General features: G+C 41.6%; 3 protein-coding genes across 4 annotated transcripts in view; 1 reads left to right on the top strand and 2 right to left on the bottom strand.

The window, feature by feature from the left end:
* LOC110959222 (protein-tyrosine sulfotransferase 1-like) overlaps window positions 1–17,530 on the top strand; it is a 149,811-nt gene that overhangs the window by 126,357 nt on the left and 5,924 nt on the right. The gene's annotated exons all lie outside the window — the stretch shown is intronic.
* Window positions 130–14,235, bottom strand: tcerg1b (transcription elongation regulator 1b (CA150)). 2 transcript variants are annotated; one of them, XM_051937615.1, is made up of 21 exons: window positions 14,093–14,235; window positions 12,580–12,823; window positions 11,080–11,232; window positions 10,334–10,625; window positions 8,347–8,589; window positions 7,451–7,510; window positions 6,197–6,397; window positions 5,977–6,083; window positions 5,428–5,516; window positions 5,153–5,313; window positions 4,883–4,968; window positions 4,639–4,770; window positions 4,257–4,346; window positions 4,002–4,120; window positions 3,460–3,610; window positions 3,083–3,247; window positions 2,562–2,744; window positions 2,074–2,253; window positions 1,815–1,898; window positions 1,366–1,466; window positions 130–908 (listed from the first exon to the last, which is right to left on the bottom strand). In XM_051937615.1, exons 1-21 carry the CDS (start codon window positions 14,137–14,139, stop codon window positions 707–709), a joined length of 3,090 nt encoding a protein of 1,029 aa, XP_051793575.1. In that variant the 5' UTR covers window positions 14,140–14,235; the 3' UTR covers window positions 130–706. The 2 variants fall into 2 exon arrangements, with proteins under 2 accessions (XP_051793575.1, XP_051793576.1); XM_051937616.1 differs by lacking the exon at window positions 7,451–7,510.
* On the bottom strand, window positions 15,490–17,113 carry LOC127530627 (transcription factor SOX-30-like). The gene is given in 3 exon segments (XM_051937880.1): window positions 15,490–15,795; window positions 16,561–16,649; window positions 16,813–17,113. Coding segments are annotated over 3 exon segments (696 nt in total).

Genomic DNA, 17,530 nt, shown 5'->3' with positions numbered 1-17,530 from the left:
TGAAAATGGATTTACAATCAGGTGACTTTCTCGGTTGTGCTGATTTCAGCTGAGCTTCCTACAGTAGTATAAAAGACTGTAAAATGTATACCAGATGTAATTTATTAAAAGAATGCACAGGACAACATATTGAAAAACAGTGGAAGTTGCCTTTATTTCATTCAACAGACAAACTGCTGCGACATCGGAGTAAACCACTGAGCAGAAACTAACATTCACACTGAGCCGCTGAAACAATGACTGGCACAGTGGAGCAGTAAGGCTTAAGGACGCCTCAAACACATGCACACATACTCACATATCCACACACACGCTCAGAGATACACACACTCACACAACTTCATTTACATCAGCTATCTTACACCTGTGTGGCTGCTGGGGCAGCAGCCTCATCACTATCCCTCTGCCTCTTTTGTGGTCAGTCAGAGGTGAGGGGTCAAGGGTCACCTTGAGATCAGGTAACCTCTGTTCCCTGCTGTTGCCTTAAATGCAGGGCTATTTCAGGGCTAAGGGCCGATATAACACAGAGACCTTAACCGTTCATCTCTATGGTACATCTCCAAGCAACGTAACCCCCAGCAATAACACTGCAAGGCCGGCCGAGAGCCTGGAGGGAGGGTTGAGGGGGCGCTGAGGGGAGGTCATGCTCTGGCCATAGGGAGGGCGAAGAAGAGAAGGGCGCTGGCCGAGAGGGTAATATGATTGGTCACTTGGTAGAGCGTCGGGTGGGCTCGGAGGCGGTGGGGGGAGGCGGCGGGCCACGGCGGTCTAGGTCTTCAATGTAGAACATGATGAGCTTCCTGCGCTCCTCAGGAACACACTCCAGAACGAGGTACCGCTTGTCGTTCTGAAGGATCTTCTCCACATCCTTCAGATGCTGCTCTGACTCCTGGATGAGTTTTCTTGACCTGGGAGAGGATGGCAAAAAGAGGGGACTCAGAAGCAGGGTCACAACACTATCAAAAATATCTGGGTGACATTTCAGTGCAAAACCTGCTGCTCTGATTTCAGTTTCATTTGATACCACATTCTACTGTGCAAATAAGTGACTTTAATTCAAATACTTTAACTTCTGTATGGTTAAAGCATCTGAGACAGTCATCATCTATACATTGCTGCTTTTACTTAAATGCTACTTGTGTGAGATTCTTCAAAGGTTCTAAACATGGGAAAATGAAAAGGAGGACAAATTTTACCCATTTCAGCCAACTAAAACCATATTTAAAGTCATGGGAATATATTACATTTGTGGGCTGTAATTATATTAGTTTATGCCTATTAAACACACAAGAAATGTTGTACATGCTTGCTGGTGACATCTGTTGTGATTATGTTTATTTAGTGTGTAAAACTGAGTGTACAGACCTGTATGTGATGAACTTTGTCTCCTTCAGCAGGGTTCTGAAGTCAGCCTTGGCTGTGATGTATTTGTCTTTGATGTAGTCTTCAAACTCCCGCTGCCTCTTCTACAAAGACAAGACAGATGAATACATGAGATAACAAAACTCCAGAAAATGGGTGTGTACTTCACATGAATATAGGTTACAAAGTAATTAAATTCACAATAAAATGTCACTGAGATATATTTTTAAACAACACTTTTTTGGATGAATGGAAGCAAATTGATGATGTTAGTCTGATGTCTTAAATCTAACCTTCAGTCTAACCTGTGAACTTCTGTGAATTACTGTCATAAATACAATACAATAATCACTTTATTAATCCCCGAACGGAAATTCAATAAAGTGACTAATTTTATCCTTTTATAATATAAACAAAATAGCTGGTGAGAGGTCAGTGAGTAAAAGTCTTACTCTGTCACTGGAGGAGAATTTAATACAGCGAGGATCTTCCTTGATGACCTTCTTCACCTCCTTCCATGTAGTTGTCAAAGTGATCTACAACACAAATGAAAAAATTTGTCATTAACCCTTTTATATGAATCGTCAGAATAATGATAAAGTCAATAAAAAGATCAGACATTAAGAATTGCAGCCAGCCAGGTTATAAACAAAATTAATTGCACGTTAAAGCTGAGTGGCAACTTTTTCGCCTCATGTTCATGCTTCTCACCATGCTGGTCTCGTCCAGCAGCTGTCTGAAATGTTCTTTCTTCTTCTTGGCCAGTGCTTCCACGTGTTCGTTAAACAGCTTCTCCTTCTCCTCTCTCTCCAGCAGCGACGCAGACTCCCAACGATGGTCCTTTCGCAGGTTACGGCGGGTGTCTGACCACGTTGCATCTGAAGAGCGTACCTGAGGAGTGAATAAACAGTAAATGATTAAATGTGGAGCAAATGTAATTAGTTAATGCTCAATGGGATCAGTGCTTCTGTCAAAAACCTCCTATATGATGATTTAATACAGCAGTTAAAAATAAAGCCAGAAATCTCACATTGATCCAGAATGCAGTCATATAACTTGTCTGAATAGACAGAATCATACTTCACTTTTTTCTTATCAAATCTTGTGAAAAAAGTTAAGAGACAAACTGTTGACTCACACAGACTAGGACTTAATAAAAACTTCCCTATGATCTTTGTATGTGAGAAAGAGCGTCTCACCATATCAGACATGAGAGCTTTGAAATGTTGGATGGCCTCCTCCCTCTTGTGCTGCTCCCTCTCTCGGTCGATCTCTTTGGTCTGTTCTGATCGCGCCTTCTGCACCTCCCGCTCTCTCTCTCTGAGACTGGCCTCAATACGAGCCTGCCGCTCCAACTCTCGCTCCTTCTCGATGTCCACATTCTATAGGAGATGACACAGAGACACTTCCTACACTCAGAAAGAATACCTGATGTAAACACTGCAAAAAATCCTCTCTTATTCTGGCCAATGCTGTATTGCAGGAAGTCATCTTAACTGTAAAAAACATGCCAACAATTCAGAAATACTAACAGAAAAATACAAAATACAGTAAAAAGATGGATCAGGTACATATCCAATCAATAAGCCATGAATTTATTAATCATATCCATACCTAAAACTGCATGAACATTAAAGTAAAAACACCATGGACGCTCTCACACAGCTCAGACATCTCAATCATGTAAGTAAATAAGCTCCATTCAAAGTGCTCTTCCTACCTTGGCTTGTTTTTCCATAAACTGTTTGAACAGTTCTTCTCTGAGCGCAGAGCTTTCCACAGCCTTGTATCGTGGGTCAGTCTCTAGCCTCTCTTTCACTTTGCTCCACCGCTGACCACCCTCTATGTGCTGTTCACTTAGGAGATCGAAAAAGTCTTGCCTCACCTGGGACCAAACACACAATTCATATTTAATTACAAACCTGTCCAAAACCATTGAACCTTGAAAAAGCAAACATCTTAACGGCTTTTATTTTTCACCTCTAAATTTATAACAATCACAAAAATATTTTTGCCATATGGGACTTTTAAAGCTCCACTCTTCTTGTTTCAAAGAGAGGTTCTGTAAATGGATGTTTAAGTGTGAGTCATGTGTACCTTCTCTCCTCTGGATTTGGAGTCCTCTTTCTCTCTCTTCCTCATTGCAGTGATGAATTCTATGAAAATGGCCTCCCTGTCCTTCATCTTCTCGATGGTCTTAAATCGTGGATCTCGGCCGTGCTTCACTGCAAATTCACTAAAGGTTGTCCTGCAAAGATGAAAAACAAAACATTTGACTTTTCACAGAGCAAGATTATCATCCTCTCATCTATTCTGTGCCCGTAGAAAAAAAATATACACATTACCTTAACATAGCATTTAATATCACTGAGAAAGGAAGTTTAAATAACTGCTTGATAACAACTTCTGTACTCTCTCTCTCTCGTGTGTGTGTGTGTGTGTGTGTGTGTGTGTGTGTGTGTGTGTGTGTGTGTGTGTGTGTGTGTGTGTGTGTGTGTGTGTACAGGAATAAGAATGAAAGCTTCCTTGTAGTTTGGCTATGTATTCATATGCCTTACTAAATATCAGCAGGTTTATGACAAACATCAATAACGGCCTCCACAGCCCTCATCACTAACTACCCTCTGCTGTGCCTTTACCTGGGGGTGAGCTTCGCCTCCTCCATCATCCTCCTGAACTCATCTTTGGCCTGCATCAGCTTGTTCTTCTTCTCCTTCCTCTCCTCCTCCGCTCGTGTCTTCACGTACTGATCAAACACCTGAAGAGGACATGACCATAAAACTCCGACTGAAGGATTATTTCCAAAATGGCTATTGTTTGACAAAATACCGCGAGAAAGAGTGAGGGCGAAAATAATAAGAAAACACACTGAGGAAAAGGGAAAGAAACCAAACCTGTTTCCTCTCTTTTGGGTTGAGCAGAAGGTAACGTGGGTCAAACACAATCTTATGAAGCTCTTTGTCCCAAGTGGAGAATGCAGACACCTGCACAAAGGACAGACGACACTGGCATTAGACACAAAGCTACACTGTGACTGTATATACAATATTAAAAGATTTAACATTTCTATGCCCAGTGGAAAGAAACTTCCCATCAACAGAGAAAGCTGTTATGTAAAATGCTATAGTTCTATCCTCGATAATAAAACCTCAGCACTGACTATGAAGGATTCATTAAGGTAAACAATTAGGTAGACATAAATGCTCATTATGACTCGATGCTCTCTGACAAATTGTGCTAAAACAGGCAGTAATTCTGATGTGAAATTGGTGTTACCCCTCTCTCCAGCAGCATCTCTCTGAACTGGGTCATCCTGGCCTCTAGCGGCACTATAGCTCTTTCTCTGGCAGCTCTGAGCTCAGCCTCCATTGCTGCTTCCTTCTCTGTGTCCGCCTCTTTCACGTCTTCCTTCCTGTGAGGGTGAAGTGGAGTTAAAAGGTAAGAATATAACAAGAAAAGGTTCAAGAAAGTTTTGACTGCAAAAATGTCTCTTCTATAATAGAATTGGATGATGAGAGACTTGCTTTCTCTTTTTGGCTTTGGTTGGCTCCTCATCCTGATTCTCTTCGGTTGCAATGGATAATTCTGGCTCCTCTTTACCAATACCTGTGAATGAACACACAGACAAAAAATAAATATTACACCCTCTGCAGTATAAAACGTAAGAGCGCTAGCAGCATCGTAGCGATTTTTGTTTACATCTGGATCAGAGATTATAAGTCATCTTAATATTCACAGTAATCCAAAGTTTAAGTTCATTATCAAATATGCTGAGTGCGTCCGTCCTCACCTGTCTTCTTGCTGTCCTCCAGGCCTCTCTTGTGTGGCGGCTCCTGGATGTGCTTGTCAACGTCAGCTCGACCCACCAGCTCCTCGGGCCGGTCCCACATGGACAGCCGAGTTGTCGGGTTGTAGAAGAACACGCGGTCATCGCCCGTCCAAACCACACACCTGACGCAAATCGACACACACACAAATGAGAAAAGGAAAAACAAGGAAGCCATAGATGTACTGTCCTGAAGTGGAGTGTCGAAGAGAGTTTGTGTTGTGATGTGAGGTTGGTACCATGGCGTGCCGGGGATCGGGTTTGTGGCTACGGGCCTGGCTTTCTGAGCTGCTTTTTCCTCCTCCGTCATCTCTTCTTCTTTAGGCTCCTTGGCAATAAGAGAAACAGAAATTGATTCCCATCTCCTTCATTTTCCAAAGATTAATTTGAATCCATTATACTATAAACACAATGACAAATGAAATGTAGCATATTTTGGTTTTAAGCTGTAAAGTTAGGACCTGGCAATAAAATAATATGGATATGTACACACAATAGACACTCTGTCTTGCCTGAACTCCATATGCTACGGCCTTTTACTTGATTTGGCTCTTCTATACTATTTATCTCTATTTATGTGTGTAAATTTGTGTTTTTTAATTGTTATCTTATTTAAATTACTGCTGTACATTCACAAAGAGGCTAAAGTGGTTGAATTCAAAGTCACAGTTAAATTAAAGCTTTAAATATTTAATATGATCAGTAACTATCGATACTGGCTGATGTACATGTCTTATATGCAAGTTTTTGCTTTGTTGCTCAAATGGATGATTCTAATCTTCATGTACCTCCTTCTCATTATTAATGTTATCCGTTTTGTTCTCCTCGTCCTCCATCTCCATTGCCTCAGCTTCCTCCTGAGCCAGACGCTCCTTGACCTTTTCTGCTTCTTTTTCTATAAACAGGCAAAGAAAAAGGACACACAGGCACAGATTATAAGGTAACTGAAAGGTCGACCCAAAACGCAACAAGCGAAAAAAAAATATGATCTGAGGCAGCAGCTCCTACCTTTCTCCAAAAGGGCCTGTGGTTTCTCCCAGGTGGACTCCAGTGTCCGGTTGTTGTAGTAGTATGTTTTCCCATCGGCTGTTTTGTACTCTGACCACTCAGGGAGATGCAAAGATCCGGCCATGGAGGCAGGGGCCGCAGAGAGGGCCAGCTGGGGGTGCATCATGGAAACTAAAGGCGGGCCCATACCAGGAAGCATGCCTGCCATTAGTAGGAGAGGAGAGAGACGGACGACGTTTGGTTAAGAATCATCTTTCTGTCTGAGCCACTAATGGCTGCAATGGACTACGCTGGCATTAGTTTCTACATCGATGCATGAGATGTCATTTCCCAGGTTGCCCATTTGTGATCAAAAACACGTATTAGAAAAACCAGACGCAAGAAGGAGAGCTCCACAGGCAGTATTCTGTCTGGTCATCGAGCAGAGTAGATTATTAGATGAGTGAATTAAAAAATAAAATGAAAATTATTATTATTTTGTGGAAGTAACTGCTCTAAAGATGCCTTGAAGAAGACAACAGTTTGACAACAAACACAGGCCACATACACAAACAAACAAAGCAGTGACCAAACACACAACCATGCCACAACAGAAGACAACCACATGACCACAACATGTAGCCCTACCTGTAACACAACTAAAGCACAACCAGACGACAGCATTAATGGGGCTGTCCTAACAGAGACGGTCTCTCTCCCAACTGATGTAACCTCACCTAACGCACGTCTACAAATGACAACCAACAACAATGTTCAATCTCACTATTTGGATGGTGATTTAGTGTCCTTTCATTTGCTATTCACAGTAAACTCAAAAAAATAAACTGTGAGTCTGACGCACGGCCTTCCAGTTTCAGATGACAACGCGAAAACAAAGTACATCTATTATTCAGTGAAAGCTAAATACTCAGATGACTGAAACAGGCAATATTATTGTTGTATGTTTGGAGGTGGTGGAGACTAAGTTGTCCAGTAAAACATCTTAAAAAATATGCTGGTATTGAAACAGTTTAACCTGCAGTTAACAGAGCTGAGCGACCATGTGAGGTACAATCACAGTCAAGCTGCATATTCTGCTTCTGTCTGCTGGAATGGAAGAAACTTCACCACTGTACACCGGATGGATCATGTTCACAGCATTCAACACCATGCCACTGCTCCAGGGTCCCCATGTACACCATATGACGCATGTAGACATCATTCACTACCATGCCATCTACTGTAGGTCTGAGAGGCGAGCGGTTGGGTGTTTACCGTTGGCGCTGGGGCCTGCCTTTACACAGGGTGCACCTACTATCTGCATCATTGCTACACCTGCAAGAACAACGGACAAGCAAGCATGTGGTTGAGCACGGCAGGACACTGGACATCAGCTACCATGGTGTGTCAGAGTTTGTGTGTGTGTGGCCCCACTCAGACAAACACACGCCCAAAATACTTTAAAAGGTGTTAGAAATGAGCAGAGGGCACATCACAGTCTGACCTGAGATTTACTTTGAGGCTGGTATGACTACTTTAACAGGTATGATGACAAGAAAAGAAAGGGAAATGTTAAAAAGCATATCAGAAAAAGTGAATGCATTACAACACCATAAGATGAGACAATCAGAAAGCTCATTGTCTGATATTTGTCAGCTGAGAAACCGCCTAACTGCGACTTAACCCTGACTGATTCTAATTCTGTCATACACTCCATTAAAAAAAACACAATAACAGTAGGAACCTGAACAAGCTTTTTTAAAATTACATCAAAATGAGTTTCCACAAAGACAGTAAACTCAATCTTGGTTGTCACAAAACATTCATTTTAACCAGCGAAAGTCACAACTGGCTACAAATGATTTAGAAATGTTTTGTGCACTGCTGCTGTTTGGGAAAGAGAAAGTGAGAGTTGGGCTCTGAGAAATCCATGTGCTTTGCCAACCCTAAAAAAATCCAACTGTAATTATGACCTGTATATAGACGAAAAACTGTGGACAGTAGGCTGTCATAAAAGAGAGCCACAGAGCAACACCAGCAGCACGATATATGGACAAAACACAGTAAAAATTTGCCTGGATGACGCTAACAAACAAACCTGCAATATAGCTGATTGCAGTATTTATTGCAAAACAGGACTAAATCTCTTCCTATTATTGTGGCTTTCTCACCTGGCAGAGGGATGTGCATGCCTGGCAAAGGCACCCTGAAAGGTGGCACCATGACAGGGGGGAAGGCAGGTATGGCTGCGGTGGGCTGGGCCACGCTGTGAGGCAGGGCTGCCGGCAGCAGCGGCACGGTCTGCACTGCCGTAACAGGAGATGGCACCGTGGAAACAGTCACCACAGTGACTGGAGACACAGCAACAGTTGAGGTCACGGTGGCAACAGGGGGGAGGTCTGCTACAAGCGTGGCTATTGGGAACAAACCGAGAAAAAAGGACTTTTAGTTTGTGTGTGTGCATGTGTGTTATAAATGAACAACTGAAATATTATCACAAATGGAATATTCAAATTGCTGCACGTTTTTTTGTTCACTGAGGTAAAATGTGTCACAAAAGTAGCAACGGACGCGATTTTAAAAAATGTATCTAATTAACTACAGATGTTGTAGTTAATTAATTGCATTTCAAACAGCAATATTTAACACAATAAGCAAAGTTTTTCAGTTCAAATAAATGTTGGTTGACGACTGAATCAATGAATAGACTTATACGTGAACTTAAACAATAAAAATGTTTCTTTCATTTGCATTTATCTGCATTTTTCATCAGTCTGTGACATTCGGAGATTACTGCAAACTCAAAGTGCAATTATAGCGATTATATTCAACATTTTAAGATTTTTTGTAAATTCAAGCACTTTCAATGTCTTGAAAAGGCTACACCGTTTGCCAGTACCAGGATTGTCGTAGCTAAACGTATGGTGCGTTGCCCCATAGCTCATTAGCATAAAGTAGCTTAATTTATGCAAATGCAGCGAGCGAAGGTCTGACGCATCGCGAAACTTTCGTCAAACATCTAAACTAGCCGTCGTTGAACTGAAACGAGGACAGACTCAGCAGCTTATTGTTTGCCTCAAATGCTTTCAGAAATACTTTTTGAGTAACAGTTCTCGTAATAAAAGAGAAAGAGTGAGACCGAGCTGTCACGTTGGCCCGACGTTTCTGTTCTTAGGTGCATTACTGCCACGTATCAGGCTGGAGTGTTACCGGTGTGCCCCGAATTAGGGAACTGATAAAGGTGCAATTAAATAGCCTAGCCATGCTACACCCATGTTTCTGACGGCACAAGGGTCTAGGGAAGCTCGACAGGGAGGGAGGTGGGCTAAAAGGTTGTCTATCAAATCCCTCTGCAGCAATTGGGTAGGTATACAACCAATCAACGCAACGAATAGGCTGACGTAGTTCCGAGAGCACCAGCGGATTGTGGCTAAGTCCCATTAGCTTCCCAACCAGCGGAGCTGCGGAGCCAACTGGTATATTAAGGATTTGCCATATCCCGTCGGCATAAGTCCAAATACGTCTTTCTTCTCAATGAAACACTTCAGTCCCGTCCTTTGTTTATCTTTCAAGTTGAATTTTAGCTTCAAATCTTTAAGGGCTGTGGCCAAAGCCGAGTCGAAAGATAACTGTTTATTGTGCGCCGGTTGTTTCTGTCAGAATCGTCGCGCCTCTGTCGTCACTTAGTTACGCCCGCCTTCTGACTCTACACTTCGTGGTGATTGGTCCGGCCAGTTTTAGGAGAATCCAGCCTCGAGCCTTATGGAGGGTAACTAGACCCACCCTGGCAGAGAATTAAATTCGTTGCCGTGGGTTGTCTAGTGCGGCTAGGCTAGCAATTAAATACATTTTTTTGTAACACGTTATTTTTTCTGTCATTAATTAATGACAAAAACAGCATTATAAATTAAGCCCTGTGGTGCAACAGCTATGCTTCAACCTACAAATCATATTCAGCATGCATTAGGAGAACCTGCATGTTTGGTTAAACTGCAGAAAAATGAATCAATTTTTCTTCTCAGTTGAAAAGAAATGAAAAATGACGAATCAAATCATGACTAATATCGCAAAATAACCACAACAAAGACTGCCTTTTTTTGCATTTTGTTCAACCCTGATGTCTGCATGCTTGACATTACTATAAGACTGTGTGTTTACCTGAAATTGTCACAGAAGGAGACGGAGTTGTGATGGAGTCTGGACTGGAGGTGAGTGTGCGAGTCGGGGTTGTAGACGAGGCCTGAGTGGGAGAGGCTGCTGCTGCTGCTGTGCTGGCTGTAGTGTTGACACTGTTTGAGCTGGCAGCTGCAGTCACCCCCGCACTTGCTCCAGACCCTGCAGCCCCTGCACCTCCCACAAGAAGAGGGTTGAGTTCAGACTGCTGGATGATCTTCACGCCATCTGGCTTACTCCATGATGACTCTCTGGTCCTGGCATTGTAGTAGTAAGCCTGTAAAGAGAGGATCATAGAAAAGGTGACACTCTGAGAAACACTAACCAAGACATAAAGCTAGCCAAAAAATCAATATTTGTCATCTACTCTTGTAATAACGGCATGTTTTCTAAATTGTGGGAATCAATTTTATTCATTATATGTAGAAGACATAAGGCAAACCTTTTCAAAATGTCATATTCAGAATGCAAAGGCAATTTCTGATTGAATGTTAAATACAGTAGTTATGACTGACCATGTTCTCTGTATGTGCATTACGTGATACAACAGTTCTCCAACAGTTCTCCAACAGAGGAAATAATTCTTAGTGTGTAGGTGGATCCTTTGAACAATGTATAGCACTTGAAATGTATTTTTTCTTCTTTTCTTTTTTTTGCACACAAGCCTCTGCAGAACTGTTATCAAGTGATTAGTCTCCCTGCTATGTGCTCACATAGGACTTCCACCATACCTTTCCCTCTGGTGTCTTGTTTTCTACCCAGATCTCCTCTGCAGGGTTGAGTGCAGGGTTTCCAGATGCAGGAACAGGGGGCATCCCAGGAGGAAACAGCATCCCAGGAGGAGGCGGCAGGTTGCCAATGGGAGGAGGAAGAAACGGAGGTCTCTGCAGAAAAGGATTGACGTCCAGCATTTAGCTTCTAAACTTTAAGGAGTAGGGCTGAGCATCCAAATTACGCCATTAGAGTACTCTGTCCTTCAACAAATTGAGACTGCGTAGAATACAGAAAAGTGCCCAGTCAGATAAGCAGTGGACTACTTAGCCAGCAGCAGAAGCTTACTGGCCTTTCTGAATTCAAATAAGGAGATTTTTGCATCAATACTGTCTGATTCGAGAGAGAATTGCCCTGCATCAAAGAGTCAATTATGGTGAAAGCTAAAGAGATTATAAAACACAGTTAGTTCTATCCCTCTTTGCTTCCGTCTAGTGTTTTGTTCTAAAAGTTAGTATTGTTATTAGTCATACAGCAGAGGAAGAGAGCTTTATTTCTGGTCAGTTTCTTTGCAGACTCTGCCTGCCAGATGGCTGCGCCACTGATCGATGTGAACTCAAAACAAACCATGCATTATATTTCTGCTGAAGGGCTTACACATAAACTCACTGTCCTTTAAGGTTTGTTGCTAATACATTAAACCAGTCAACTCTAAATGTGAAGCGTAGAGAACAAAACGTTACATTTAGAACACACGCATAAAATCCAGTTGAGGGTACATCCTCACTGTAACATTAGAGACTTAGGAAACCACTGTAATAAAGACCAGCATTAACGGCAAAATAGCCGCCTTGCCTTTAGTGAAATGTAACGTAATGCAATTTTACCATAAAGCAATCCTGCTCACTGATTTGCAGAACTGGACGTAATGGCCTCTAACACCCAGAGGTTCTAAAGGGATTTCAGCTGTGGTAGTGAAAATACTGACAAATCTTGCCCAGTCATATTCCCTCAACTGGTTTTAAGAATGAAGCACAAAACAGAAATATGAGAAATGAGACTTTTGCAAGTTGATTGGTGCCTGCCCTACAAAAACCTTACAGACAACACAATGTAAAGTCATTTTTAGACGGCTACATTCTCCTCCCTGCCTAAGTACAGTCAGTGGGGCATCTCTGGAACAAATGGCTCACACTGGAACATGGTAAATTCACTCTTTTGACGGATTAAAGACATATCCTACTGTAAAATTTCTATGACAAAAATGTCTTATTGTGGTTACAGCGTCCTCCATTTTAGTGCCATGCATTTTCTACCAGACCTAAAGGTTTCTCCATTAAAAAGCCAACTCAATATATTAGCTTCAGACCACTGAAACAAATCCTTTACTAAATTTGAAAACAAAGTCTATTTGATTTAGCTTTCTCTTAATCTATGCACATCCTCTAATGCACCTACTTCTACTGACACCTCTGTAAAATAGTGGAGACCATACACGCTGCAAAAAATGGAAAAGTCACCTGTAAGTGGGGAGGTCCAATGGGTGGCGGCATGCCTCCTGGCGGTGGGATGGGCGGCATGTTGTGGTCAAAGGGTGGACGTGCGAATGGAGGTCGCGGTGGGGGTCCTCTCATCATCCCAAAAGGAGGCGGTGGTGGCCTAAGGAGTGGTGGTGGGCCTCGTAACACTGGCGTCTGGGCAGGCGCAGGAGCTGGGGCCGGTGCAGGGGCAGGGCCGCGAAACCGCACTGCCTGCTGCGCCATTCTAGTGTAACAAAATAAAGCTGAGTTACAATGAGTGTTCATTAAAAAAAATAAATAATAAAAAAACTCATGTCACCACTTATCATTACTACTAACATAATGCAAACTTGCAATCACACCACTCTACAAAACTGCAGATAATCCTAATACTTAAACGTAACTGCAGTTCCTGTGGCGCCTATTTATATCTCACTAACATGTGATAATGTCAAGATGTTACTCATAACATCAGAGTGAATTTTCAGACTGATGGCGGCGCTTTCAGCTAAAAGTCTCAAGCAACTTAAAAATCATGCTCTATTCCTAGTTAAAGCAGATATACACACAATATAAATAACACACATATTACACAAGAATAGTATCAAAATCTATAAATAGCTGGCCATGCAGCATAATATACAAATTGTGGTACCTAACCAGACAGATTACACTAAAGGCTGAGGCTTAGAATACAGGAAATTGTGATGTAAACTCCAAGAGATTTGCAGATTATCACACAAACCTTGTAAAATACTCTTGCATGCGTGTGACCATTTGAATTCATAGCTTTGTGATTATATGTTTCTGTTGAATGACTGAAAGTACCTGCACAAAAGCCATACAGTTTATGATAAAAACGCTTCTGGAAATCACAATCCCACAGTGACGTGGATAATGTTTTGGCCAGGGAGCCTTTGAGTGTTATTAAGCATTATGCATCTTTGTGGTGTTTATTAACCCACATCTTGCACGTTCAGTTCTTCTAGATTAGCAATAGATTAACAATAATTCACATCCAACACTCAATCAGTGAAAGTCGTCTATTGCTAACGAGGCTAACAGACGCCCAGTCCATTCAAAACACTGAATGGTTGGAGTTGTTTGTCGCTGCCTCCAATTGAACATAGCATAGCTCAGCTAGCTGGCTCATATTTGTTAACGTTTGTGCAAAGAATGTACACTTCTGTCCGGAGTTGTTTCTATACATAAACCCGCGGCCCGATGAGCTAAGTAGGCCGATGAGAGAGGAAAACATCTGTCTGTGTTTAATCTGACTGTCCGTGTTTACCGCGTGCCACGAGCGGCGAGAAGAGGCGAGCCGCCTGGAAACACAGGCTAGTTAGCTAGAAGCTAGTTAGCTGGCGTGGCTACAATCACAAGTAAAACCACTTCTTATCACAACCGCTGATCCCAAAACTAGCGCCAACCGATTGCACATTAAATCACGGTATGTGCTTGGTATTACATTCTGCTGAAATTAATTTTAGCGCTTTATCTGCTATTATCTGACCTGTTGTCGTTGAACCCGATAGTCTCGATCTCTGCCTGGTCCGCCATTACAGGAAAATGTAACCCCTCTCTTCCTGGGAACGCCCCTAAAGGTGTTCTGGTTTTCCTATTCGCTAGACGCTAGTGTCAATCACAGGGCAGGCAGAGCTGTGTGAGTTCTGATTGGATATCAATTTTCTAGCGAATGTTGAGCTAAGTGTTCATTGGTCCGTTTTTGCGTACAATTTTTCATGATGTCTTTGTTCAGACGCGCAGGGTATTGTTGATACAAGGTGGATTCTAATCAGTGCCAATTTTTTTGCAAAGTCCATTAATGTTTACGATGGAGGTGGGCATTAGTTTTTATACTGCTGGTATTTTGTGTTCCAACAGTTCAATCATTCCTCTACTTAAAAGTAGTAATACGCAACAGTAGAAAACTACTGCACTTACATTGGAAGCCATATATTAAAAAATGTGTCTGCATACCTTGTAGTCACAAGTGTGGTTAGTGTCTGTAACATATGAACTTCAAAACATACAATGAATCAGAAGATTAATGCACAGGCATGGCATCAAGACAGTTGCAGTTGTAGCTATGTTTTTACACAATTCTCACCCAAAAGGTCTCATGCAGCTTGTCCTTATAAAATAACTTGCTGTTGAAACATGAGGCAAACAGAAAACATCACATCAATTTCCAATGTGTTGTTGAATAAAAAGGACTACTGCTAGTCTTTGAATTGTATGGTATCGTACCAAATACCTTTTTTTCTAAGTTGAGAATTGACTAAACAGAATTACAGATTATGTAATTTTTACACAAGATCTTGTTAATATAAAGAAAAGTGTCATGAATTTAACATTTAGTCTCAGGGAGGAGCAGTATTTGGTTATAATGTAACACAAAAGTCAACATTTGCTCTGTTTTAGCCAAGTTTACGTGCACTCATTTAAGCTGCTTAACTGGATAAAAGCACTTGCCAAACAAATGCAGAATACAGTATTGTCTTCTGAATCAGATAAGAATGTTGCACATTCAAATTTTCATTGAAGGTTTTACTCATTTAAACTGCCTAGACATCAGTATTGTATGTGTATTTTTCACATTTCACTGAGTGTAAGATCTGAAGGCTTACAATTCAGTCATGTTACTTTCACAACTACAGAATGTCTGTAGTCAAAAGATATAGTTGGATTTATTTGCTCCCTGCATCACCTTGTTTATCCTATAAAATATGCAGTCTCCCTATAATGGAATATTTTATTTGGTATTATAATATTTTGAATACATAACAGCTGAGGAACAGGTATAGTTACAGAATGATTTATTTGTTAGATCAATCTATCTAAATTTCACTCCCTGTGCTGCCTTTCATGTGCTGAACATCTCCTAGAACAGTGTCACGACATCGACATCTAATCATCATTTTCATCATCATCCTCATCCTCATCCTCATCGTCAGCATCCCAATCATATTCCATCCTACTGGTGGCAACATCAGGCTGCTCTAGGTTCTCCGAGGGTCTGACAAAGCCAGAGAGATCTTCTTGCCTAATGTGACATGGATAAGACTCTGACTGCATGGCTTCGCTGTCGACGGCGACCTGAGCGATGGTGTTCCCCTGCAGGTGAGTGTAGTGGTGACTCGGCACTTCTTCCACAGAGATGCCGGCATTTGGGTATCCGTAGAGAGGCCTGATACATACACACAAGCACGTCAACTAGAAAATGCTAGAAAATGTCAAATAACTGTGAATTCTTACACCCTATTAAAGGATCATGTAGCAGACACTATTTGCAGATGCAAACTTTCTTGCAAATTTAAAAATCTCATAAAACTAAGAACACTAGTGTCTTATAATCAGATCATTCACTGCTGCTGTTGAAAAGAAAGTTGGGACTTTTATGCCCGATATTGGCTTAAAAATGTAATATCGGTCAATATCATTATCCTTTGTTTTTTTCTGCCTATCATGAAAACCGATAAAATAATGTCTGGATTTCTCTGGCATTTATCGGCATGCAAATCATCAAACTGCGTTGTGAAGCACGTAAACAAGTGCAGCACATATATTGGTTGATATCAGAATTGGAAATTGAGAGTTGGACGATATCGGCATACTGGTAATTGGCAAAAAAGCCAATATCGGACATCCCTAAAAGAAAGCTAAACAAAAGCATGCTCTGCTTGTCTGTGATGCAAACGGCAAAATGAGACATGAGATAGAACATGGAATGTGGAAAAAGCATCAGACTAGCTGAGGCATTCCCCTGCAAATGCCAAACCTTGGCTGGTGCATCTGGACGCTGGGGTAGCGGTCCGCTGCATGATATGGGCCAAAAGATGAGTGGGGACCATAGCCCACTGCGTAGGGCACCACGACAGGACATTGGTACATCCTGAGGTTCGGCAATGTGGATTGAGCTAAATGCACGTCTTGTGAGACAAAAGAGGAAACGCTTGAGTCCTGATGTTGTAATGCTGCCTGTCCATCTGCCTGTTCTGGTTTCTGCTCTGAATCTAAACGTTTGGCGTATTTCTTCTTCTTCTTCTTCTTGGGGGAATACACATAATCTGGCAAAATATAACAAAGTCACATCCAGAGTGAGTACAAATCTGAGGTTTACCGTCCACACTTGAACACATTATGTACACAAGATATAGCAGTAACTCTGGAGGAAATGTTCATCATCTTCTAATCATAGCTGCTGTCATACAGCTGTGTCGTTGCTCGTACCAGGGAACTGTTGCTGATGCTTGATTCTCAGTTTGTGAGCCACTTCATAGTAGGGCCTCTGCTGTTCCTCACTGAGCTTGGATCACTCGATGCCCAGCTGAACATTGGTGTCCATCACACTGGCATCAGGACGAGCTTTGTTCAGGGCATGTCGGTTGATGTAAGCCCACACCATGTAGGCATTCATGGAACGTTTAATATGTCCCTTCTTGTTTTGGAAACAAGACTCATTTCCTTCAGATCTGTGGAAGAAATTTAGGGACCGATTGGTTTGTTTGCAGTTGTAGGGGAAAATGTGCATTGTGCATTATTAACATATTATAAAAAAAATGTTCAGTTTGTGTTTGTGAGTTTCCTGCTAAATGCTAATTCAAGATCACTGATCTCAAGAACCCAAGTTCCACCAGAAAAAAAGATGCCGTATAAGGTTTATCTGTCTGGCAAATGGAAAGTGCCGTACCCGTACGGACCCGTATCCGTAGACACTACCTTAATAGAAACTTGAATTTCTGTGGAGTCACTCTACAGGTCTCATTTCTTGAATTTATTTTTGAAATCAAACCTAGTTTTGCTTTAATATGGCAACCTTACTATACATAATGCTTTTGCCAAAATAAAATGCACTTACATAAAACGGTCAGTTGGATATTTCGGAGAAAAAACTCATCATTTATGAAGAATCAACTCAACTCAAATGATAAAATGAAAATAAAACAGT

This window comes from Acanthochromis polyacanthus, chromosome 17 (assembly GCF_021347895.1).
Source record: "Acanthochromis polyacanthus isolate Apoly-LR-REF ecotype Palm Island chromosome 17, KAUST_Apoly_ChrSc, whole genome shotgun sequence".
Lineage (NCBI taxonomy): Eukaryota > Metazoa > Chordata > Actinopteri > Pomacentridae > Acanthochromis > Acanthochromis polyacanthus.
Note: the sequence above shows the minus strand (reverse complement) of the source record. Positions and strands in the feature narration are given on the sequence as shown.